The sequence below is a fragment of the Orcinus orca genome, chromosome 10, assembly GCF_937001465.1.
Source record: "Orcinus orca chromosome 10, mOrcOrc1.1, whole genome shotgun sequence".
Taxonomy (NCBI): domain Eukaryota; kingdom Metazoa; phylum Chordata; class Mammalia; order Artiodactyla; family Delphinidae; genus Orcinus; species Orcinus orca.
The window spans coordinates 38,532,755-38,558,278 of NC_064568.1; the positions used below are offsets into that span (position 1 = coordinate 38,532,755).

At 54.0% G+C, this 25,524-nt stretch overlaps 1 protein-coding gene across 5 annotated transcripts in view; it reads right to left on the bottom strand.

Moving 5' to 3' along the window:
* The window catches only part of BSN (bassoon presynaptic cytomatrix protein), a 91,327-nt gene that overhangs the window by 25,683 nt on the left and 40,120 nt on the right, over window positions 1-25,524 (bottom strand). For 3 of the 5 annotated variants that reach the window (XR_007479929.1, XR_004479151.2, XM_033413080.2), the window contains exons 2-3: window positions 16,605-17,013; window positions 2,333-3,217 (exon numbers count right to left, since the gene is read on the bottom strand). Coding sequence is in view for 1 of the 5 variants with exons in the window: in XM_033413080.2 (XP_033268971.1) it covers window positions 2,333-3,217; window positions 16,605-17,013 (1,294 nt within the window). In the remaining 4 variants the exon portion in view is untranslated. The other 2 variants (XR_007479931.1, XR_007479930.1) reach the window with 2 other exon arrangements.

The following is a 25,524-nucleotide window of genomic DNA, read 5'->3' on the forward strand; positions in this document are numbered from 1 at the left end:
TTCACTGAGATGGGACCAAAGATGGCCCAAGGCCTGGTTAAGAGCCTCAGCTGGGAAGGGCAGGGGAGGGGGACACACCAAGCACCAGCCCTTCCCCACCAGCCTCCCCAGGCTGCCAGCTTGCACCTCTGATGGATGATGGTGGCACAGTCTCATGGTGGGAACCACGGGAGGGGGCATGATGGCTGCCCATCCACACTTTCCCCAGGAGCAGCCACAGGCCCTCTGGGGATAGCAGCATTAACAAGCAGAGCCATGAGGAGAAAGGAGTCAGAGAAGCTGGGCCATCTTCTGACTGCTGTTAGGAGCAGGAGGCAGGGAAGCAGAAGCTGCGGGTAGGGAAGATCTAGGACCAGGACGCCCAGCAGCTTTGCCATCAGGCCCATGGAACCCACAGATCCTGTGGAGGCAAGGGTGGCCCTGGCCAAGGAGGTGGCAGTGGGGCAGGACATGGAGACAGCAGGACATGGAGGGATTGGGGCAAGGGGCAACGCTAGCTACCGAAGGGCAGAAGCTCCAGGGGCCAGGGAGGCAACAACCAAGCCTCTAATGAGGGGCTGAGATCAGAATCCAGACCGCTCACCCAGAGTCAGCATGTGACGGAGACACTCCTGTTTGGGCAGAATCAGCACTTCCCCTGGCCTGGCCCAGAGGGCGCTGAAAGGAACTGTCAGGAACATTTATACTCCTGGACAGAGACAGTTTTCCCCTCCTCTCTGCACATCCTGCTTAATGAGGAAATGTGGGCCCAGAGGTCCCTCGGGGACAAGGGTCCTCCAGGCTGGGCCAGCTCAACAGTCCAACAGGGTTCAGTGTCAGGCTGCCCCACCCGGCAGTGGGTGTGTGCCTGGCTCCGGACTGGAGCTCCTCTGGCCCTGTGGTGACCCCTTGGTGCCCCCTCACCTCTCTGGGCAGCCAGGCCAGCCATCCTCCAGTGAGCCACTGGACCTAGGGCTTGGGGAGGTGGCAGTGAGGACCTGGAGGGCATCACATGAGGCATCACACGAGGAGGTCACTCATCTTGCTCAGGCTGCTCCTCCCTATATGTTGGAAAATATGGCCTGTGGCGGCCAAAGTAGTCTTCCTTATCACAGTGGGCTGCTCCCATGGAGGCCTGGCCCAAGGCAAGTCACAACAAGGCGCCACAGAGACCATGACTACAACCACACACTCCTCTGTTGTCTCTGGGCCAGCGGTGGTCTGCACTCCACACTCTGCCCAACCATCAGTCACATATGGCTTAGCCCAGGGGCCCCAAGACTCAGGTGGCTACCGTGTGCAGGAGGAGTGGGCTTGGCTTGACATCTCCTGATATGACACAGCTGGGGACACATCCACCTGCCAAGATGAGCCAATCATAGACCGCAAGGGCACACACGGAAGGGGACACACCCAGCTATGGGCAAGGCAGCCAATGTAGGGGTCACATGGATGGCCCTGAGCAGGGCGGAGTAGATGAGGGCAGGGGCAGGAGCAGCCTTCCGGCCCAGGCTTGTCCTGCTCTGCCAGGGTGCCTCCGCACCTTCTGAACCTCCCAGGCTGGGCTCCAAGCTTCAAGAGAGCACCAGGCCTCCTGCTCCCTTCCACCCAGCTCTGCACGGGGCCTAGAACCCTCCTGTGGAAGAGGGACTGCAGAGAGACAGGCCCCAACCCCAGCACTCCCTCAAACTTCCCTCTGGGTAAGAAGAGCATCTCTGAGCATCCCCACAAACAGCCCCAAGGAGGGCTAGGCCCTGCCACAGGAAAGTATGTGGACCAAGGACTGTGGCTTTGACAAGCAGATATCAATATCCACGACCTCAAACGAGGGGATGAAGGGAGGACACTGCCTGGCTGGGCTGCCCCGCTGTAAGAAAGCCTTCTGCCCTGCCCTGGGCATGGGGGCACAGCCCTCTGCCTAACAGCCTTTCAACCCTTGTGAGGGTCACAGACTGAGGGCAGGGTACGACTTCAGGTTCTTCCTGCCTGCGCAGCGGGGGTTGGCATCATCCATGAGGGCCATGCCCATGATAGCCAGGAATGGGGAGGCCGGTTCAGGGCCTCCTGAACCTGGCTACCTCTGGGACCAGCCTCAGGGCACTGGTCAGCCGATCAGAGGCAGCGGGCACCATTATTCTGTCCACTGTGCCAGTTAATTCTCTGAGTGGAATGACAGGCCCGGGGCAGGGACAGGTAAGGGAGCATAGACTCTCTGCAGCTGTGTAGGGGCAGCCCTGTGATTGCTACAGACCCAGATTTCTACAGTCCTTTCTGGTTCCCATGCCCCCCCATCACCCCAGGCCTTGGCCCCTCACCAAGGCCCAAGGGAACATGCTTGGTCCAGCTCTCTTACCTCCACCAGGTGGGGCGTCGGGTTGAAGCCACACAGGTTGCACACCTGCAGTTTGCATGTGGTGCAGGTGTTATAGTTGGCGGGGCCCTTGCTGTCCACGTTGAGCTCAGCTTGGCACAGTGGGCAGGTGGCCCTTTCCTTAGGCATGGTCTTTGGCTTGGCAGCAGCCTTGGCCACTGCCTGGTGTTCTGCTCTGCCATGCTTTGGACTGGTTGTTCCCCCAGTTCTTGCCAGGGCTCCAGGCCCTGATCCAGGACCTGTTTTAGCTCCAGGCTCAGTTTTGGCTCCAGGTGCTGGCCCAGACCCGGGCCCTGAGCCTGGAGGTCTTGGGCCAGCCTGCTTGCTGGCATCGCTGAAGACGATCTTGGGCGGCCCCTTGCTGGGGGCAGCCTGGCCCTGGGGGTCGGCCTCAGGCTGCACAGACATGAGGGTGCTCGCCTGGGTCAGCAGCGATGCACCAAGGCCAAAGAGCTTCCCAGTGAGGCCCTCCTGGGTCGGCTCAGCAGCACCAGGCCCAGAGGGCGCTGTGGTGGCACTTTTGGCCGGGGCCTCTCCTGCAGGTGGCCTGGGCTCAGCTGTGGAACGCTTGATGGGGAGAGGGGGCTGAGGAGACACCCTCCCCACCTCCAGAGGGGCAGCTGCTTGGGCAGGCCCCGGCACTGAGGTGGCTCTGGCTGTCTCAGCCTGGTGGGGGCCAGGCTGTGGTCCCCCTGGGCCCCATGATCTCTCTTGCTCCGGCTTCCCCAGGGGCTGTTTGGCTGGGGAGTGGACTGGAGACAGGGCTGGGGAGTGCAGCTGCTGCTGGCTCTTGGAGCGAGGCGCAGTGGTCATGTCCATCCCTAGAGCCCTCTGCATCTGGCAGTTCAGACAGAGCCACTCCTTCACCTGAGGAGGAAGCATCATGGTCATCAGGGTGGTCAGGACTGGGGGTGCCCATGGTCCAGGTCATTGCAGCCCACAGCAGCCAGGGCCAGCTCCTAGCACAGGCAGGGGAACCAAGCCCGGCTCCGGTGTTTCTGGGCTGCCAGGAGGTGGGCTGAGGGACAGATAGCACTGCCCTGCCCTCTAGGAGCTGCCAGGTGCGTGGAGCCGAGCAGAGGCAGTCACACACTCCCCACCCCCAACTACCAACACACTGCCTGCCAGACTGCCTGCCAGGGTCCTCCCCATGCATGCCACTGGCTGTACCTCAGACCTGCGTACATCATCCATGTCCACATCCCGCCTCACCAATCCATGCTCCCATCCTCCTGGTTGGATGACCCCAAAAGCCTCCAACTGGTCACTTTCTTTCCCCTGCTGCCCCCTTCAGGCTGTTTCCACACAGCCGCCAGAGTGACCTTTTGAAATATAAACCAGGAGGAAAAGCATGGCCCTAGAACAGTGCCTGGTATGCGATAGGTACTCAATAAAAACTTGCAGAATGAATAAAGAAGTGAAGAGTAATAGGTACGAGAGGGAGGCATAGAAAATAAAAAGAAACCATGATTCCTGTCCTAGAGGAGCTTAGAGTCTAGCTGAGGAGACAAGATATAAATGAGAAATCTTGAGAGCAAAATAAGTGAGGGCAAAGTAATGCAATGTAAGTGATGTAAGTAGAATAAAAATACCTTTTGCTTTCTTAAGGAAGAGAAATTTTTTTAAAGAAAATGGGATAATCTGTGCCTCCAGAATAAACAAGGCATGTGTTGCTGTTCCCACGATGGACGTGTAGTTTCTCTCTGTCATTAACTCCTCCCTAGGACAGCAGGCTCATGACTCAAGTTGGGCCAATCACTGGTTGCAGCTAGGGGTGCAGGGATGGGCATGTGACCTTGCAAACAGGGCCAATCAAGAGTCCTTCCATGTTACTGGGTGAGTGAACAACAGGAGATAGGCTCACTCATCAGAAGGACGTAGCCTTGGAGTGGTCAGTAGCCTTCTTGCCCAACATGCAGAGAGGCACTAAGGATGAAGTCAAGAGACAGTTGGAAGCGGAGGTGAGACAAAGAGGAACGAGCAGAACTGATGACTTTATTCAATTCCCTGGATCCAGCTCTGCCTTAAGTCTACCCTCGGACTTCCAGTTACATGAGCCAATATCATCTTCCTCCAAAAATCCACATACAAATCAGAGAATGTCATTTACAGGCTCAAACCCCTCTAGTGAATTCCCACCACACTTAACCATGGGAACTCTTTACTGTGACCCATGAGGCCCCCTATCTACCCCAGCCTATGCCTCTCTCTGGCCTCCTTTCCTGCCCTCTCCCCTTTGCTGTCTCACCCCAGCCACGCCGGACCTCCTGTTCTGCCAAGTGGTCCTCTGAGCTCTCTTCTGTAACCAGGGCCTTTGCACTCACTCTTCCCTCTGCCCCCGGTTGTTGCTAGCTATGCAGGTCTCAACCGAGTATCACTTCACCAACAGGGCCCTCCCTGGCCACACAATCGAAAATACCTGGGACTTCTCTAGTGGTCCAGTGGTAAAGACTCCACGGTCCCAGTGCAGGACGCCCGGGTTCAATCCCTGGTCAGGGAACTAGATCCTGCATGCTGCAACTAAAGAGCCCACGTGCTGCAACTAAAGATCCCGCACGTGGCAACGAAGATCCCGCATGCTGCAACTAAGACCCGGCACAGCCAAATAAATAAATACATAAATAAATATTTTTTTAAAAAAGAAAGAAAGAAAATACCTCCGAAGCACTCTGTAGGTAATCACCCAGTTTATCCTCTTCACTTATTCTTTCCCAAAGCTTCTGCTACTTTGTCCCTTTGGGTGTCTCCTGTATCCTTGCCCCAACCATGCGCTCTTGTTTAGGCGGTCTTGGGACAATGCACAGTGTGTGGCACAGAGCAGGGATCACTCCAGAAATACTTGCTGTAGGATTAATCCTGACAACCTATTAATAGGGGCATAGCTCTTGCAAGGCTGCAGCCATGAGAATGGAGATTCAGCATCCCATGAAGAGGCTTCTCCTTCTCAACCAGAAAGGCAGAGGCCAAGTCTGCTCATCTATGGTTGAGCAGCCAGAGTCTTTGAAAGCACCACAGTGGCCCAGTTGCCAGGGAAAGGTCCAGTCTGGTCCCTGGGGCAGAAAGTTCCTTCTGCCCACCCTCAGGGGTGCCTCCAGCCCTGCTCTCTGCCTTGAGGTCACAGGGCTGTGCTGCTGCCGCTGTGGCTGACTTGCCACAGTTTGGAAGCCTGGGCTTGGTTGCCTTGCCCAGCAGCCCAAGAGCAGCATCCAAGGAGTGGGGAGAAGACTGCACTTTGATGAGTACCCCCTGGCACCCTGCACCACACAGGGCATGTTCGCAGGCATTCTTGCATTTTATCTTCACGGTAGAGAAAAACAAGGTCTAGTGTGATTTAGCCACCAGCTCTCACAGTAGCCCAGCTTGGAAGTGGCACTACTGGCAAGACTGGCCCTGCCAGCCCTGCCCAGCTCCTGAGCTGCAGGTTGCAGCCTGTGGCCTTTTGCATGTCTGCCTCTTCTGCAGACCGCTTAGCCTCACCCAAGTCAAGTCATGGGTCTAGAAGTTGCCCCTGCGGAACTCAAAGACCAAGCCTGGCTCTAGAAACCATAAGAACAGTGATGCCGCAGCACTGGGGAGTGAAGCCATCCCCCAAGCCGGGAACTGTTAACTCATCTAGATGCTTTGAAGACCCAAGGCAGTTTTGTCTGCCTTTGGACAAAGAAAGCTACAGAGGAAACAATCTGTGTCCCGGGGACTCAGCCCAAAGACTCCTTTAGAAAAGTCATTTTTGGCGAGGGTGATGGGGGTTCACTCCCATCAAAAGTGGGAGCTCCCAGGGGCAAGCTGTTTTGGCTCACCCTCAGAGGGACCCTGGGAGATGATTACCCTCTTGAGGGGAGGCCTAGGTCCTGGCCCAGGACGGCAGCCACAAACTCAGTTCCTGTGGTGGGTGCACAGCCCACACTGGAGGTCCCATCACTGCAGCATGCCCTGAGGTGGGACTTCCCAAGAAGAGGAACCTGAGAGGTGAGGCTCTTTCTCCTGGGACTTCAGGGTGACCCTCCTTTGGGTTCTGGACAGGGTTGAACAAGGGCCTGTGCTAAAACTCCTGCACTCACCACCAGAACCTTCACTTACCCAGCCTCCATCACCCAGGCTGTCACAGGCGTCTCACCTAAAATAGAACCTCTCCAAGAAACAGCTAAAACGCCCCTCAGTGACTCATATCCCAGATGGGCGTAGCTATTTCTATCCAGCCTCTTCCAGACGGCAGGAGCCGTGACCGTGCCCTCCCCCAACCCCTCCCAGGCTCAGGCCCAGGCAGATAGGGCCAGCACACAAGGCCACCCAAGGAGAAAGCTGGCTGGGGGATCTCTCTGAACCCAGAAAGACTTCCCTCTCTGCCTCCCCCGTGGAACTTCAGAAGCTTGCTGGGAGGGGCTCATCCTCAGCCTCTTCCTCCCTCCTCCAAGGTCCTTACCCTGTGTTAGGGGGATGGAGGCTATCCACTGGGTAGGGAGGGAGATGGCTGTGCACCACCAGCCCACCTGCCCACCTAGGCTGGGTATACATGACCAGGCCTGGGGCAGCTCCCCTGGCTCTGGAACCAACAACAGCGAGAGTCTTCCTCGGCTGGACACAGTGTCTGTGGCTCCTGGGTACCCTCCTAGCTGGCTGCCCACCAGAATCAGAGGGCATGGCCTTCTACCAGTGTGACAGGGAACCTCTCTTAGAGTCTTGTTATCAAATATCTCCATAAGCCCTTGGCCCATGGCCAGGAGATGGGCAGGTCACAGACTTCATGTCCCAAGACCCAAAGATGGAGCTAAGGGGACTTCCCAGGGCTACTCTGAGGTAGATGGTTCCACCTGACATCAGCTTTGGTCAAGCTGATCCTTCTTGCCAGCAAGGGGACCCATTGTGCCATCTCAGAGGCATAGATGCCCCTGCACCCAGCCCAGTGGGGGTCTGAGCAGCCGTGGGGATGGGAAGGCTCAGCATGGTGTGCAGCCAAGAGCTGGTCCGCAGATGCGGGAAGGAGAAGCTACAGGAACATGGTTTCCCATAGGGAGCCAGTGCCTGCTCTGCCAGGAGCCGGCCAGAGATTCAAAAAAGCAGGCCTTGTGGGTTCCTGGCTCTGAAGGGACTTTCTCCCCGAGAAGAGCCTTTCTCAGCTGCTCCCTTACTTGCACTGGTCAATCACAGAAGGGCAGTAAGGCAGTGCAGCCCACCAAGGATCCAGAGGCCTGGGACCAGGCTGGGGGCTCTGTGAACCACACGTCTGCGTGGCCTCTCCCTGCGGCTCCCTCCACTGGGCTCTGGGGCAGGAAGGGGAGTGGGGAAACTTTGGGGGAGGGGTTTCTACATCTTTCCCACAGGGGCACTGGTGGCACTGCACCTGCCACCGTGCATCTCAGCCCCAAAGGGTGGGATCCAGCCTTGCATGTCATATTTGGCCCCAAAGGATTCTGCCCAGGGAACTTGCTTCTGCCCCTGGGTGGGGCCTGCCGCACTGTCACCTCCGTGGCTACCAGGAAGCTCTGAGGGCCCCCAGCAGTAACAGGTTCTCTTTCCACCATCCCCTCCCACGTCCCCACCAGCAAGGAAGGAGGGTGGCAGACGTCACTTAGCCTGCCTTCCTGCAGAGAGCAGTGGCTTGCCTCCGAGCCCAGCCCCGCCTGGGAGAGCGGGCATGCAGGGTGTCAGATCACTGCACTGACATCATGCCTGATGCTGCATTCATTCTTTTTTCCATTTTGGTACAAGTTGAAACATCACAGGAGCAGCTTATAAATGAGCCTTCCCTGCTGGTGCCAAGTCTAGAGATTCCTGGGAGGGCCCCTCCGTCCAGTGTGACCTCATGCTCTTCCAGGCTGTGAGTCACTCGCCAGGCCTCGACAGGAGGCACATAGCCCACTGTGTGCTTGGAAGAAGGGTGGGCCTGTGCCCTCACACTGCCCCTAGCATTGGACACATCATCTGCCTCATCCAGTATCTAGCTGCCCCAAGTCTGCCACCAATCTGCTTGGCCTGTCAGCTGGTTGACCTCAGGTTTAGGGGCAGGTACCACAGGGTCCCATAGAGCAGGGCACATTGATCCAGAGCTGGATCAGCCAGTCCTGGCCCACTGGGGAAGCCTGTGCCAATCTCATCAGGTCAGGACCCTGAGGGGGACCCTGGGAATCTGCCCAGCATCTGAGGCCAGGATTTGGGTGGTGGAGGCTGAACCCAATTGCTGCTTGGGGCTGGAAGGCCTCACTAGCCTGGAGCTCCATGAAAGGGAGAGAATCCATCCCCTTGCTGATCCTCCTCCCGATATCCCTCAACTCCCCACCGATCCTACCCCAGACGGCCTCCCCTCCCTCCCAGGCCTGTCCACTGTGTCCTATAAAACCTCCTGTCCAGGACCGAGCCAACTCCCCTACACCCCATCCCCATACCCCTCTTGGACCCCAGATGATCTCTCTAGGAGAAGCTGCACTCCCTGGATTTCAGAATGTGGCAATGCCTCACCTTCTCTTTAAACTCCCTAGGGCCCTTGGAGCTCAGCCTTTGGCTTCCCCACCCTGTTCCCCTCCTGGCTCCTGCTGTCTTCCAGGCCCCCTCATCAGGCCTCTAGTCTCAGAAGTCCTTGGCCCTGGTCTCCCAGGCTTCCACTGCACTGACACCCACAGTCACTGCAGATGGCAGCCACCCGCTAACCCACCTGACACCTCTATCCCTCAGCCTCACCCTCAAGCTTACCCTCGCCCAAGACTGTCTCTCCTCCCAAACTACCCCTGTGTCTGTCCTCCTCCAGCCTCCAGATCATCTCCTAGGCCTCCCCACTGCAGCGGGCCTGGGGCCTTGTGGAGACCTCCCCCACCGAGCCTCTGCTTTCTGTCCGTCCATGGGCCCTCTGCTTTCGCATCCCTTCCTACCCAGCTAAATCTATGGTCTGCCGATCCTGTCACACTCTGCTCAATGTCTGTGCTCTCTTGACCTGTGTCTGCTCCAGAATTAGATCCAACTGCATACCTTTTTCTCCGGGCCTACACCTGAACAGCTGAATGGGTACCAGGCAAAGGGGCTCCACTGTAAACTAACTTATGTCCTAGCTTCTCCCGGGCCCCCCAGCTGCCTTGTTAACTCACTCCATCTCTCCAGTTAGCTCTTCTCCACAAAGGCTGGTTCAATTTCTCCATCCCCATCCCTGCCTGTCATCTTCCCCTGCCTTCTGGATCAAATGATGGCCCTGCTTCCAGTGTCTCAAAAAGGAGCCACATAATAGGATGCCTCCTCCACACTCAGGATCTAGACCTGCCTTTTCGGGGGCCCCACTCTTTCAATCATGCCCCATCTCCCACATGCCTAGGCATGGCTTTCCTCTCGGAGCTCAGACAGCACCACTGTCTCCTGCTTTTCAGAAACCCTCTCCTGCCTGCACACTTTCCCTAGTTACTGTCCAGGCTCTCTCCTCTCCTTCTCAGCCAAGCTTCTCGAGAGTTGACCACACGGATGAAGCTCAAAAAACACTGTGCTGAGAAAGGACTTACACAAAAGAGTGCATTCTGTATGATTCCATTTATATGAAGTTCTGGAATAGGCAAAACTCATCTACGGTAGATAAAAAATCACAGCAGCAGTTGGCCCTGGAGGAGGGATGAGGATGGACAGGGATGGGGCCTGAAGGGACTTTCTGTGGTGACGGGGATGTTGTCTGTCTTGACTGGAGGGCTTTGGGTGACACAGGTGCATGCTTTTGTCAAAGCTCACTGAATGGTACATTTAAGCTTTGTACATTTCATTCTATATAAATTTTACCTTAAAAAAAAAAACCCTTAAATACTGATCTCTAACTAATGAGAGGCTTACTGAAGTGTTTAGTGGGAAGTATACTGATGTCAGTATATGGCTGTGAATCTCCAAGGTCTCCATTCCTGACCTGCCTGCACGCCAGGGTCTTAGATTTGTCACCCTATTGCACTCCACTTGGGTGCTCACAGACAACTCCAACTTGACACGACCCAAACAGAAGAATTCTCCATCTCCATCTCCTACCCCCATGTCCACTACATTTCCATAACCTGTCTGTTTAGCCTCCAAAATACACCAGGAATCTGTCACGGTTCCCCTCCACCCCATGACCATCTCTACCCCAGCCCCAGCCTGCCTCTATAGGCTATTCTCCACACAGCGGCCAGAGTGTGGGGTGTGTGTGTCTGTGTGCTATTGTTGTATACATATACATCTAGGAAGGGGAGTAAAACAAACATAACATAAAATGTGCCATTTTAGTCATTTTTAAGTGTAGATTCGGTGGCATTAATTACATATATGATGTTGTGCAACCATCACCATTATCTATTTCCAAAAAGATGTTTTTAAATGCATACCTTACCTTCCCACTGCCATCATCCAAAACCCTTGACATCACATCTGGAGCCCCCAGCAGGACCTGCCTGCCCTCTGGACCTGGCTTGCACCCCGGCCCTCACATGGGCCACGTACTTCCCCTCAGGCCTCCCCTGCCTCCACCTGTCTCTGGTCCAGCATCTGCAGTCTAACCTCCCCTCCCTGTAGAAGTCCCCAAGAGTCTTGTCACAGCATCACAGCAAGTCCCACCAGCCCTCCTCCTGGTCCTCCACAACCCTGACCCCCAGGTGTGGCTGTGTGTTTGCAGGCGTGGTTACTGGTGAACGAGCTGCCTCTCCCTCTGGCCCGGAGGCTCCCCAAGTCTGAGCAACACATCTGCTGCAGCTCTGCCTGAATCTCCAGTGTTGAGGACAGTTCCTGGCTTATATATGGACTCAAAAAGCATTTGTGGAGGGAAGAAAGGATGAGAGAAAGGGAGAGGGCCACCCTCTGACTGAGTAGATACAAGCGGGCCTGCTCAGGCCAAAGTTTGAGCTAACAGACAGCAGAAACGGCAGAACCAACAGGTGACCAGCCAGCAACTGGCTACTTTATGGAGCTTTCCTCCTCTGCCTCTTCCTGCCTCTGGACCCCTGCCTCTCCCCTTCTTGTCCCTTCTCCCTGCTCCTACTTTATTTCTCTCTTTCTACCCTTTTCACTCCATTCTTTTTCATGCTGTTTTCTTTTGCCCTCACATACAAAATCAGGTGTTTTAGGAATAAAATTTCGTATTTTCTGTTCTGATTTAATTTTACATTCATTCTTAGATAACTTTACAGCCCCCTTCCATAGCTAAAAGTTAAGTGCCATGCCTGATGGCCACAGCTATAAAAAACTCCCACTCCTGAACAGCCACCTCTTCTGCCTGCCCGCAGTGGCTCTGGCCTCCACCCCGTAGTGGCCCAAGCAAGGCGGCCAAGGGGCCTAGTTCCTGGGAGCAGGGACTGACAGCACGGCTGGCTGCCCAAGGCTGGCTGAATCTTGGGGGGCATTTCCCTACTGACTCAAGAGATTGTTTGGGTCAAAGTGGCTACTGCCAGGCAAACCACCCAAGGACTAGACGTACAGAGGGGAGAAGGCCTCCCAAAGGGCCCGCCACCTGGAGATCCATTTCCTCTTTGTTTGGAGGTGGAGAGGGGAAGGCTGGGCCCAGGAAGGAGGAGGACACCTCTGCCTCTCCTCAGCTCACCACTGATCCATGTCCTTCTAACACCTGCTCCTCTTTCCTCAGTGGCCCAGGCAGCAGTGTGGCCAGGAGGGAGCAGAGGGAAGGGGGCAAGGCTGGTGGCTGCAGCAGAGGGATCTGTGCTGCACTCACAGCACCACCCCCGAGCCAGATGGTGGCCCAGCCCTCGCCGGAAAAGAGTGGGATGCAGGCAGGAGAGGAAGAGGCTTGTGGCCACTGCGTCTCTCCCTCCCTTCTCCACACCACCCACCCGGGTAAGTGCCTAAGCCCAAGGCTTGCCAATGGGGTGGGAATGGGGGAGGGCACAGTAGCTTGGTCTTGGCTTCATCTCAGCAAAGTCTAGACCTTGGAACGGGCGAAGAAAGACCATGATCACTCTTCTGTAGTTTTCTTAGAGGGGCTTATAAGCAATTCTGACTAGAGCAAGGGAGGTTGAAGGCACATGGGCTGTCTGGACCTGGAAGGCTGGGGATAAGGTGGCAGCTCTGCTGCTACCCACAGGGGTAGAGGGTGGGCCTCCCACATGCAGGCTACAGCCTCACTTTAGGTGCTGCTCTGAGAGGATTCTGCTGATCCGACCGGGAAGCACAGGCGTGCAGTCAGCCCTGCCTCTGCACAGCACTCATTCCTGTGATGCTGTTGCTAGCGCAAGGACAGACTCCACTGAAGGAGTTCCAGGCCAGGATGTGCTGCTGGGGCTTCTCTGAACAGGGCAAGGAGGCCCCTGAGGGGGCTGACAGAGACAGGTCATGCCTGCCCCCAGCCACGGCTTGTCCTCTCCAGGAGCTCACTCCCACCCCGCTGTCCACCCCGACCTTACCTTCCCCCTCCACCCAGCTGGCTCATGGCCACACCCATTTCCTTCCCACAGCTATCAGAACAGGTGGCTCTGTCCCAGAGGAGAAAGGGGTGGCAGGCATGAATGCTGAGTTACCGAAGAGCAGACAGGTGGGCTAACGTGGCACGGAGCAGGCTTGGGGCATCGGCAAAGCCACTGAGACTGGTCCCTGGACCCTGCTTCTCCTTAAACATTCAGGAGGTTTAAGGTACTTGTGTAAGAACCCACATCCAGGCAGAGAAGAGAACAGTCTTCCTGTCTTCCCCATCACTGGGCAGTGACTTGGCTTAAATGCTAACACCTCTGGCTTCCTGGTCAGTGTGTCCTCACAGGGAGGGTCTTTTGTGGGTGGTGAGAAATGTTCTGACCCCACAAGGAAACCCCCAGTCTTTTGCCATGGTTTCAAACAGGTTAAATTATTTACCTGCCCTGAGCAACCAGGGCTGGAGATCTCCAGGAAAAAACAGCCTCCACCACGAAGAGTGGCCAGGATAGCCCTGCTTGCTACGAACCATCCTCAGCCCAAGCAAAAATGGACTATGAATAAGGAGAATGGGGATGGGAATCCTTGGGGTAAAACTGGAGACCTAGCTACTGGTTCTGGGTCCCCAGCTCCCTTGCTCCAATGAATCAGAATAAACGAAGACTTGGTCTCCTCAACTGTAAACAGAGGGTGCTCTGAGCTGCTCCCTGACTTCCATGAAGTCTTAATGTGCTCCAGGCACTCAGACCCCCAGCAAAGTGCATGGGCAGGCATCTTCCTCTCAAGGCATCACAGCCTTGAGAGCCAGCCAACCCGGGCACGGGCAGGACAGCAAGTGCCACATCTGTGTGAGTGTGGTACCCATCCAGCAGCCCCTGGGCACACTGGCCAGAAAGCAGTGGTTCCAGATCTCAGACACTATTCTGGCCACATGGGGCTGACCTGTATGTGATTCTCATCTCCAGACCTGGTGTGCTGTTTCCACAGGACCCAGCTAAAGTAATAAGATGCTGACAGATGCCATGAGACAGAAAAACCAAAACTCTGAGTTCCAGTGACCATTGGCCCAGCAGTGCCAGTCTTTTCCTTCCTTTCTACTCCTTTGTCCTCACATAGCCATTCAGCACAACAGTTCTATCACATTCCTAATCTGTGCTGCAACTTGAGTTACCAACCAGCCCCTGATTCTCTCCTTGTGACACGCACGATAAAAGGTTCGTTTTCCATGGTCTCATTTCCAAAGATCCAAGAGCAGATTCATTAGTGGTCTGAGAGGCATGAAACCCTCCAAGTCACTTGTGTGGTGGAAAGCTGAGGAACAATGCATCCTGCTCACATGCCCTGATGAGGCTTCGGTGACCTTCAAGGCAGGATGCAGGACCCAGGCTACCTCGGCATTACCACACTAGCAGTTTCAGGCACAAGTTCTCACCCCCAGACAGGACCCCAATTAAGCTGCCCAGTGGCCAGTGTCTGTAGTGCATCTGTGCTGGGACTGGCAGTCCCCCCACCCCTTTCCACTCTAGCTGGGCTACTCCTAGGAAGTGAGAAATCAAAAAAGGAAGTGAGTAATCAAAAAAGGAAGTGAGTGCTGGAGCTGGAATTCCTGGAAAAGGTCACTCTGCCTGAGCCCCTGCCACCTACACCAGCCTGACTTCAGAACCCACCCCTTGCGCTGCCCAGAACCTCAGGCCAGGCAGGAGCCCAGCCCAGGACACCAGGGCAACCCCACAGATAGCCTTGTTGGCTGATGAACATCATGTTAGAAGGGCCAGAACAGATGTGGTTTGACCAAGGTGGATCTATCAGCAGGTATGTGGGCAAAACTTGCAGATGTGCTTTCTCGTTATGTGGAAGCATGACCAGGGAAGTGAACCTGCTTTTAGTGAAGTGACGAAGGGCAACTGCTCTGACTCAAGAACTAGGCTCTGCCAGCCCCTCAGGAAAATGGGCCGAGGGTTCTCTTCCTTGACAGGAACACCACTGAAAGCCAACCATGAAGAAGAAAAGGTTCTGCTTGGAGACCATGGCAGAAAAGGGCATCCACCAGGCGAAAAGCTGGAGAATGGTCAGCACTTCCCAAACTGAATGCCATGGAACAGCAGCCCCTAATGTTCAGTGAAAGCAAGTCTGGGAAAGGCCACCAGCAACAGCCCTGTCTTGGAGTTCCTGCATGTATATGCCTTGAAGGACCTGGTCCGGAGGCCCGCTCTTCACCAAACACTGTGAATCTGCAGTAAGCTGGAGGCCCCTTTCCTCCTGGCCCTGAGCCCCGGCTTCCTCCCAGCACAATGAGGCAGATGGACCGAGTGTCGCCAAGGTCCTCCCACTCTGCTGTTTTTCCAGGCACAGCCAAAGGCTGGTTCCCCTCCCACCTCACCAAAGGTCCTAGGCTGGGGGAGTTTGTTGTGTGGGAAGGACTGAGATGCCCACCAGGAAACTGGTGCCACCGTGTGCGGCTCTCCCTTGATCTCCGCCTACCCCACCCAGAGTCGTTCGGGTCCTGCTGCTCTAGTGAGCGTCTCTGGAAGCTGAAACCTGGGAGGCAGGGCCAGCACAAGAGGGGGATCCCCACAGCAGCCTCTCTCATCCCTGCCTGCCAAGCCTCCCTGCTTCTCGCTAGCAGAAACAGCCAGGTGAGCTTCCCTGGCCTTAACCACACTGTTCTAAATACTGAGGAGCAACACTTACCTAACTGATCAGTGCAGGGATGGGTTGTTTCTAATCACGGATGTAATAATCACGAGTGTACACGCCTCCTCAGAAAGCCCCCACACTCCAGGAGCGACTGCAAACGCACTGAATCATCTCCCCACACCGGCAGCTCCTTCCTTGGAATCTCACACTTACCTCTCGCAAAGCACACGTCCCACACCCACAGCACCTCATATCACAAATAGACCCCGACCTGTGAACAATTATTCTCACTCATCCCCCCGCCCATGTGGTCCAAACGGCTCCTGCTGCTGATAATCCTAGCTGCGGGCATGCAGTCACCACTCTCCACCCGGCCCAAGGGCAGAGCCCTGGGGGTCTACCAGAGACTTCTGTGGGTTACCGCGGAGGAGAGGGAGGAAGCTGACAACCCCACTTATTTCAAAGGCACGGCCCCAGCCCAGCTAGTATATTGGGGCACCCAGCCTCCATGGCACCAGAGAGAGGCTCAGGGGCTTGGCTGAGCATCCCACAGCAACTCAAAGCATCCCAACACAGCAAGGGTGGGGCTGGGAACCCAGGGTCCTCTGGGGGAGAACGCAGGCCAATCTCATGGAAATGGCCTTGCAGTGGCCTCTTGATGAGTGTAGGACACTGCCTCCATGTGGATGCTTGGCCCCCAGTCTGGGTCTCTACTCCAAGGTTGTTTCTTGGGATGGGTAGCTGCTCCACTCCATCAGGCCCCAGCTTACTGGAACGGAAGCCCAGGGGAGGCGGTTCCTGAAGCCCAGGTGGGAGGCAGTTTCCTGTCTCCCTTAACACCTTGCTCCCCTCACTGGCATCCCTCTCCAAGACCCACTGTCAGGGAGAGAGGCTGGCCAATGGCCAGGGAGACTTCCCTCCCTTTGGGCCCTGCAGCTGCTCGTGGCCCTCTCCAAATGAGCATCCACTGGGAAAAGTTGTCCGTAAGACTGTCGTTGACCCTCCCTAAGGCCATTTTTCCAGGTCAAACTTGGACCAGGTAAGAAAGCGCCTTCTACTCAGGACTGAGCCCAAGCTTTCAGTCCTTTCCCTCAGGACATCTGGGGCCAAGACTTTTTCTCTGCTACCACATCTGGGAGCCAGAATACAAGCCCTGGGAAGACACAGAAGCTGATGGCCAAGGGAAATGACCAGGAAAAGAGAGCTGGTAAAAAGGGGAACCGGGGAGGCCTGGGAAGGCAGGTGGGATGGAGGAAGACGGCACAGAGCTGATTACCTGGGTGAGATGAGGGTTGGGGTTGAACCCACACTGGTTGCAGACCTTGTTGTGACACTGGGTGCAGGTGTTGAAGTTTGGCTGGCTGGGGGTTGACGTGAGATCCGAGGTCTTACATATGGGACACAGCGTGCTGCTGGGAAGGGGGGCGATCTGGGGGACGGAGTAGGGTGATGTGGGGGTGCTGCCTCTGTCCGGTGACACAGAGGGGGACCGCCCTGATCTCTGCGTCCTGCTGTCTACCTGCAGCGTCCTGCGGGGGCCATCAGCCTCCTGGCCAGCTGGGCCCTGTGCCCTTGTCTCCTGGGGGCTCTCACGGCTGGGAGCAGGAGCAGAAGGCTGCTTCGGGGTTGGGGAAGCTGCTCTCTGGCTACCCAGGGGCTCCTTGGGGTCCAGTCTCCTGGAAACGCTGAAATGACATTGAAAATGACGATGTTAGAGATATACCTTAGAGAAGTCCCCTGCAGAGGTCTCCACCAACCTAGGTGACTCTGCCAAGCCCCGTTGCCACCCTCCTCTGCTGCCCAGTGGCATATCACAGCCCCCACTGGCCGAGTGCTGACTGACAAGTGTCCCCCGACTTGAACCGTCAGCACCGGGCCATGTGATCGCCTCATGAGTGTCCCCTCTTACATCCCACTAAAGTGCAGAGTCTGATTCAGTAGGTCTGGGGTGGAGTTTGCACTTTTAAGAATCTCTAAGGTACTCCAATAAAGCTGTTAAAAAAAAAAAAAAAAGAATCTCTAAGGTGATGCCTTTACTATAGTCTGCAGACTACACTTTGAAAACCAAGGCTCTAAACCTATACATTAGTAACACCTAAGCTGATTTTAAAATTTCTGACTCTCAGACTGCACCCCAGACAAATTACATCAAAATCTGTGGGGACAGGACCCTGGCATTACTATTTTGTTCCTCCCTAAGTGATTTCAACATGCAGCTAGTTTAGAGCTACTTCCCTGGCAGGTCTGTTACATTCTGGCTTGTCCACTTCAGAGGCCGACCCCGGGCAGTTGGAGGTGAGGGTGGGGAGGCACTCCAATGCCCAGTTAATGCCATCTCCATTAACTGGCAAACCATCAGGCTAAACTCAATGCCCTATATTCCTTCTCATTTGACCCAATTTCAGTTCATTTCTGCCAGTTTTCCAATTTGAAAAAAGCCAAGCACAAAAAGCCAAAAGCAATGCTTCATATTGCTTCCCTGAAATTCGATACTTGCTTCAGTCTGTATTCATTTGGGTGGATACTGGCACCCAGGCGACAGGGCAGCCTGGCTGAGAGCCACTGCAGAGGCCCGGCCACAGCCGCCTGTGGAGCATCCTGGCCTGGCCCCTTCAGCCCCAGTGTTCCTGGTCCTTGTAGGGTCTGACTAATAGGAGGGGATTCTAAGTTTGCTGCCTTTATATGAAGACCACCTGCTTGCCAAAAAAATTCAGGAGCCAACTGTAGGATGCCTTAGGACAAGCTATTTCAGAGGGGAGACGAAGAGCTTCCCTGGCGAGGCCCACTTCAAGACACTCTGCAGTCCTTCTTCCCTTCCGAGGAACTGCTGGGGAAGAGACACACCCTTGGTCTAATAAAGACTCTTCCAGGAAAAAGAAACACTGTTGAATGTCCATCAACCAACAACAGAATACACCCATCCATCCAGTCTCACAGACCTGCCACTTTCTTCTTCAGTGGGACAACCAGAGTCTGAGTCTAGCCCCTCTGAGCCACCTTTGCCACCAGCTGTGAGGCCCAGTGTGGTGGTGGCTGCAGCCATGTCTGGCCCACACTTGGAACCTGGGCTCTAGGGCCTTTCAGTAGACTAATTTCTAGGTATTGTAAAGAAATAATCCCACACGGCTAAATTCATAATTTCATTTTTTACTTAAATTATTTAGGGCTAGAATTTAAAAGCAGCCCTTGAAAGCCAATCAGAAACGGGCTTCCCTGGTGGTCCAGTGGTTAAGACTCCATGCTCCCAATGCAGGGGGCCTGGATTCGATCCCTGGTCAGGGAACTAGATCCCGCATGTAGCAACAAAGATTCTGTGTGCCGCAACTAAGACATGGCACAGCCAAATAAATAAATAAAAATTTTTTAAAAAAGCTAATCAGAAGCTACGAAGAGCCCTTTATAATATGTGAAGAGACTGTAGCCCCTTCTCAGGCTGTGCAAGGTCAGTGGTTTCTCCTGAGAAACTTAGCAATTTCTACTGTGTTTGTTTTGCGTGAGGTGTGACAGGCAATCTTCCGTGTACACAGTGACTTTTTTTTTTTTTTTTTTTCACAGTGACTTTTTAAATTCAGTGTTGCATCACAATGTAGTCTTTCTGGGGACATTTTATGTGACACTTAGGGATCCAAATTCAAGTTAACTTTCAACTCAGCTGTGGTGACAGTGAATAAACAAACAATGCCCACTGCACCCAGCAAAGTCTGCACTTGGAAGGGCAACGCTCCCTGCACAGAGGCCTGATGTGTGTTCACACATCATACGGTGACTGTAGTTGACACCTGGCAATCACAATACACGCCCATGAGCCCTTCACTCTCCTGTCTCCTGGATGATTCCTCACACCTCTCCTTGATCTGCAAGCCGCCAGCATGTCCCTCCCTCTCCTTGCTGTAACTGACGACTTGCTCACCATCTCGCAGGGAAAGCGGGAGCCACTGGAGGGGAATTTGTACATTTAAGGCCTCTCGGCGTCTGTCCCACTGTGTTTGCCTGTCTCCTGTTCCCAAGGCCCACTTCTCACCTTCACAAATTCTCCCCTCTCCTTCATCGTCCATGTTTACCTCTCTACTTGGATGATTTCAATGGCCATACAAACATGTGTCTCCCATCTTGAAAAAGAAAAAAGAACTTTGGCCCACTTTCCCCCTCAGCTATGCCTCATTTCTCTGCTGCTCTTTACAGCAACACTGCTTGAAAGAGTGGTCTCTACTCACGGCCTCCAGCTCCTCTCCTCCCTTCCTCTCAACCAATACAGCCTGGCTTTTGCCCATCCTTCCACAGAAATCTCTCAGGTGACAGTCACCAGTGGCCTCCACATCATCAAATCTGACAGTCGCTTCTCAGTTCCTCCTCCCACCTGATCATCCCCTGACCAGCAGCGGAACTTGAAAGCGCTGAGCATTCCATCCTTCCTGAAATAAGCTCTCCACTGGCCTCCCGGAACACCACCCTCTCCTGGGCGACCTCCTCTCTCCTGGCCATACCTTTCCAAGCTCTTCTGCAGGTTCTTCCTCGTGTCCCAAACCAGGGACCCCACTTCCTACACTGCAGGGACTTAGCTTTTGTCCACACAAGCATTTCACAAATGTACACAAACCCCTGAGGTTCAAGACCCACCCAGACTCAAGGCTTTAACTCTCACTCCCCACTGATAACTACAAATGTGTGTCTGGCCCAGACCCCTCCCCTGAGCTCCTCCCTTGGCTCACTGCCAACTCTACATCGTCACTGAGATGTCTTACAGGCACCTCAAACTTGCTGTGTCCAAGCTGACCCCTGATCTTCCCACAAATGTACCCCTCCTCATCTTCCCCTTGGAGTCTCTGACTCCCTTCTCTCAGCCCATGTCAATCATCAGTAAATCTTGTGGGCTTCAGTGTCTGGCCACTTCCTCTGCCTCCTCGCTCCACCTGTCAATCACTGTGCCCTCTTTTTTTTTTTGCACAAGCTGGGTTGCTCCCACTTGCCCCTCTATGTGGCAGTCTTCACCATGCGGCAGCTGGGATAATCCTTTACGTACATAAATCAAACCACTTCCCTTGTCTGCTTAAACCTTCCTTTCCCTCCCACAGGAAAAGCCAAAGGCTTTACAATGGTCTGTGAGGCCCCATGAGATTTGGGCCCTTTCCCTCCAGCCTCATCTCCTACTATCTCTCTCTCCCTGTGTCCACTTCCCTTATGCCAGGCCCACTCCTGCCTCTGGGCATTTACGTCTGCTGGCACTTGTGCTCTCTCGAGTCTTTGCTCTGGTGGCATCGTTTTGGAGACACTTCCTGGACCACCCTATTTAAAATGCAGCTTCCATCCCTCCTGCCTCTTTGTTCCCCATGGCACTGAGCGCCTTCCGACTCATCATATACTATGTATGTTGCTTCTGTGCACCCTCTGTGGTCCCTGCATTAGCCTGCCAGCGCTATGCGGGCAGGGCCTCTGTGCTTTCTCCACAGCTGCACCCCGGAGCCTAGCACAGTGCCTGGCACGTGCTGGATGCTCAAGACATGTTTCCTGGATGGATGGACTGCAGTCACATCACGACTCAGAACATTAAAATGTGGCCCCAAAATGTGTTCGAGCTGAGGAGACATGGCATGTGACAGGTATGCACTCAGCCCTCCGCTGGATCTGACCTCATGCAGGACAGAATGACAGGAACAACACCCGGAGTCCTCTCTGGCCAGGGGCTGCACCCCCAGTCCCACCACATAGAACACTCCGCTTGACCACGGTGATGGTGATACTAATTGGGCCCTCACCATGAGCACCACATGTGCCAAGCACCTGTCACATATTAACTCCTTTAAGCCTCATAGCAAATCCATGCGGTAGGATCCAATTTGCCTATTTTATAGACGAGGAAACTGCCACACATAGAAGTTACGGAACTTGCAAAGCTATTATGACCTGTAAGTGGTGGCACTGGGATTCCAATATCAAGGCCACCAGTCCATGTCCCTAACCATGTCCCACACCACCTCTGGGAGAGCATGGTGAGGCTATGGAGGGGTGGGAAGCACTGCAATTTGGATTCTTTGGATTTTTTCTTTCTTCTGAAGAGCTGTTTAAGTGGAAACTCCCTCAGAAGCGGCCTGACATTTTGCTTCTCACTGTAGCCCAGGCCCAGCACCATGCTGGGCACTGAGTGGACACTCAATAAGTGTAGATGCAAAGTAAACAGGAAGTCATATGGCAGTGCAGTGAGCTCACGGAGTGGGGCTGAGCTAGGGCAGTGATGTTACTTAGTTATGACCACTTCCCCCGGAGTTTGGCCAGCAACGCTGAGAGACACATAGAGAAAACCACATTCATTCACTCATTCATTCGAGCATTCAGTCATTAGCAAAGATTCACTGACCCCTGGAATGATAGTTCCAGGCCCTGTGATAGGTACGGATGGTAAGAATGGATTACATCTCTTACAAAGGAAGGTGGGCCCACAGGTGTTCGTTGTATTGCTAACCTTTACATCTTACACATATTTTATCAGTGTTCTTATATCCTCTATAAATACCTATTCAATATTTAACTAAAATAAATTTTTTAAAAAAGTGAATCAGACAGGGATCCAGTCTTCTGGGAGCCTCCAGTCCAGAGAGGAGACAGATGTGCAAACAAATCACTGTAAGACACCTCCACACAGTCCAGGGAAGGCAGAAGTCTGACAAGGCTTTGAGGACTAGGAGACATCTAAATCAGGTCTTAATGGATGGGCTGTTCTCCCCAAGGTAAAGGGCAATCGAAGCAGAGGGGAAAGCACTTGCAACGGCCCAGAGGCCTGACAAGGCGTAAGTCAGTGCTATTCTCAGCACCTAGAACAGCTCCTGGCAACAGTGTGCACCCAACTACCAGAACTACCTGGGAAGCTCAGAGCTAAAATAGGAAGGGCCAGGGGAGCAGGGCCTCCGAGCTTTTCAAACAAGGGAGTGCTCCAGCTCTGCGTCAGGGAGATGGTGGAGGTAGGGAGACAGTGAGAATAAGGCAACAGCCCAAAAGATAGTCCAGGGACCAAGAGGGAGGGAAGGCTCAGCAGGGGTATTCTGACCTGGGGTCTAGGGAGGAGTGGTTCTTTTGATTGAGACGGAGGATCCAGGGAGAGAAGCCAATTGGTGGGTGGAGGCTGGGGAGTGAAATGGCAAAATCACTAGGTTGAGTTTGGTTTCGCTGAGTTGGTGGTCTTCGGGGGGCATCCAAGGAACATCAGGAAATGGGTCGGAGCTTGGGGTCAATTCAGACAAGTCTAGATATTTTTATCTGAGAGAGTTAAGGGTTCAGTTCACAGGTGAGCCTCAGGGGATAAAGATCACATGGAGAGCAGTGGTCCAGAAAAGATTTGTGGGGAGCATCAACGTTAACAGGAGCAGAAGGGGTATCAGAAACAGAGAGGTCAGAGAAAGGAGAACAACAAGAACACAACCCCCAGGGCCAGAGAAGTTCCCATAAGGAGGAGCATTCAACAACATGCTCCTGAGTCTACGTCCCTGAGGGCTGAGAAGCCTCAGAAGCTCTGAAGGAAAAGGCCACACCCACGAGGGCCATGAGCCCTCTCCCACTCAGTCCCCTATCCTCAGGACAGGCCAGCTCTCTATCCTTCTGACCACAAGTGGGGCCCATCCATGGCCAGAGATCCAGATTTGTGTGTGACACTCTACTGGACACAAGTCCCAAGGGGGCCAGGGTTGGAGTAGCTTAGGGCCTCCTGGGGAGGGCAGAGGAATGCCCTCCCCAGGAGGCCCTCCTTAACAAAGGTCTCCACTGGGCACAGAAGGGAGGGAGGGAGGGAGGTGTCCATAATCGGGACCCAGCCCAGCCCCAGGGAAGACCTGGCTTCATGGATATGGCTCATCAGTAGTGAGAGCCCTGGAGGCCAGTGCTCCTCTCAGCAGCCTCCAGGAGTCCTGCTCCTTGAGGAGGGCTGGGATGAGGACAGGTGAGCAGGAGGGGAGAGGGACACTGCCGTAAAGTGGAAAAGACACAGGAGGACAGGCAGGTGAAGAAGGAGGGAGAGGGCAGAGCTATGAAGGAGTGGCTGGAAGACAAGCAGCGGAAGACTAAAAATGCCTTATCCAGGATAGATATTTTAAAAAGATGGCCAAGAAAGGTAGAGGGTGTAAAAATTGCTGTATTTCTACCAGGTTTCCTCCCTTTCAGCATTTAAGGCTACTGACTAATCAGAAACAAGTCTTAAAGCTAGCTAGCAGGGCAGGAAGGAGCCCCCGCCACAAGACCAATCCCGTCGGCCTCCCCACCAGCTCTCCTCAGTACCCCTGTGGCCTTCTGTCCCATACCATGATCACTGCTGGGAGGAATAATCCAGTCAAAAGCTGGACTCCCCTCTGTCAGAAACTCCCAAGAGAGGCATGAGGCCGACAAGCTCCAGTGACCAAAGATGCTCAGACACCAGGTTTGTCCATAAGGGCAGGGCCACCAGGGAGAGCCGTGGCTGCCTTAGTCCACGTGGGAAGGAGCCTGGAGGCCCTCTGGCGGCTGCAGTCAGGGAGGGCCTGCTCAGGCTGGGCAGACTGGCAGGAAAAGCAGGAAGAGACCGTGTGAGCTCCCAAGGGAAAACTAGGCCGGGGTCCACATGGCAGCATTCTAGAACATGCCCCCCGCCACCTCCAGTTGAATATTTGAAAGAGAAATATTTCACACAAATAAATGGCTGCCTTTGCTCACCAGGAGGGGAGTGAATTTAAAGAAACTGTTTTTCTAAGAGCAGCCGGAAGAGTTCCCACAGCTTCAAACAAGGTTTTGATAAATTCTTGACTGACCTTTCTATAACAGGCAATTATGGCCAGGAAGATGCTATGGAAGGATTTCTCCTTTAAGGTCCAGGCCAGGAAGGACCTCTAGGCCAGCCCAGCGGCCTCCATGTATCCAGGCAGAGAAGCAGAGGCTGCAGAACGGTGGGCACCAGGATCTAGGTCCTGGGTCCTGGAGCAACTCTCTCAGGAATGGATGGGAGAATTCAGAAAGTTTGAGTTTTAAAAAAATGCCAGTTTTCACACAAGAAAACATTTCTTGACCTGCTTAGCTTTCAGGCCAGTGGCCTCCTGCCTTTTTGATCATGGGTCCCTGGTAGGGATAAGAGTTGCTGCCATCAGACACAGCCCCAGGGAAGCTGGAAGCATAAGGGGAGACACCAGCAGGAGGCTGAGAGCAAGATGGGACCCAGGCCGTAACTGTAAGGAAAGCAAGTCCTGGCTACCTCATTCCCCAGCCTTGAGGCCTATCTGGGTCCACTAGGTTGAGAGCATTTCTCAGGACAATCTGATTTGGCCTTGGTTCCCTTTAGGTCCAGTCAGTCTCCAGAATCCAGAACAAGGATGGGAAATAAAGGTAACTTTCCTCCAACCCCATTAATTGGTAGAGACTGCCTGGAGGGCTGGGGTTGAGAAAGATCAGTGGGAAAGATTGTTGCCACCAATTAGAAAGGTCTGTCATGAACCCAGGAGTAGGGCACATAAGCACAAAGGCCATGGACTTCTCATCTAAGATGCAGAACCAAACCAGACCCTCAGACCTGCCTCAAGTGATACCCAGCTTCCAGGAGTGTCTCATTCAGAACTGGGCCAGACCCACCTCGAGTCAAATTCATCCCCCGAAAGAGACCAGAGGATGCATGTAGTGTTTACTTCTGACCTTTCCCTTGGTCCCATTTTCACCTCCAATCTGTGGTCTTCCCAGAGTCACAAGAGCTGTGTGTGGGCATCAGTCAGCTGAACCATCAAATGCCATAAGCTCGGTGTAACTCTGAAGGCTGAATGTCTCTTGCACTGTGGTGCTTGTGTGAACCATGGCTCACCTGAGGGCAAGCGAGTGGTAGATGCCATCCCCCTTAGGACTCTGTTGAGGGGTTACTAGTCCTCTAGTCATAGCTTGCCCATTCATGTCTTATGGAGTGTATCTCTAGAAATTTTTATTCATTCATTCATGTTAAAAGAGCTCATAGGAACCATGTTCCCTAGTTCTTGAAAGTCCGAACATACCTTTGTGGTCGTTATCTGAACAACAGCTTGGCTGGATGTAAAATTCTCAGTTGACAGTTCCTTTCCCTGAGGACTTTGCAGGTACAGCCCCTGTGTTTTCTAACTATGACTGTGGAGAGCTCTGGGCCAGCCCAATTAGTTCCCCTTATAGGTATACTAACATTTTCCTCTAGGTGCTCTAGAACTCTTTTTTCTTTTCTCTTTGAAGTTTAG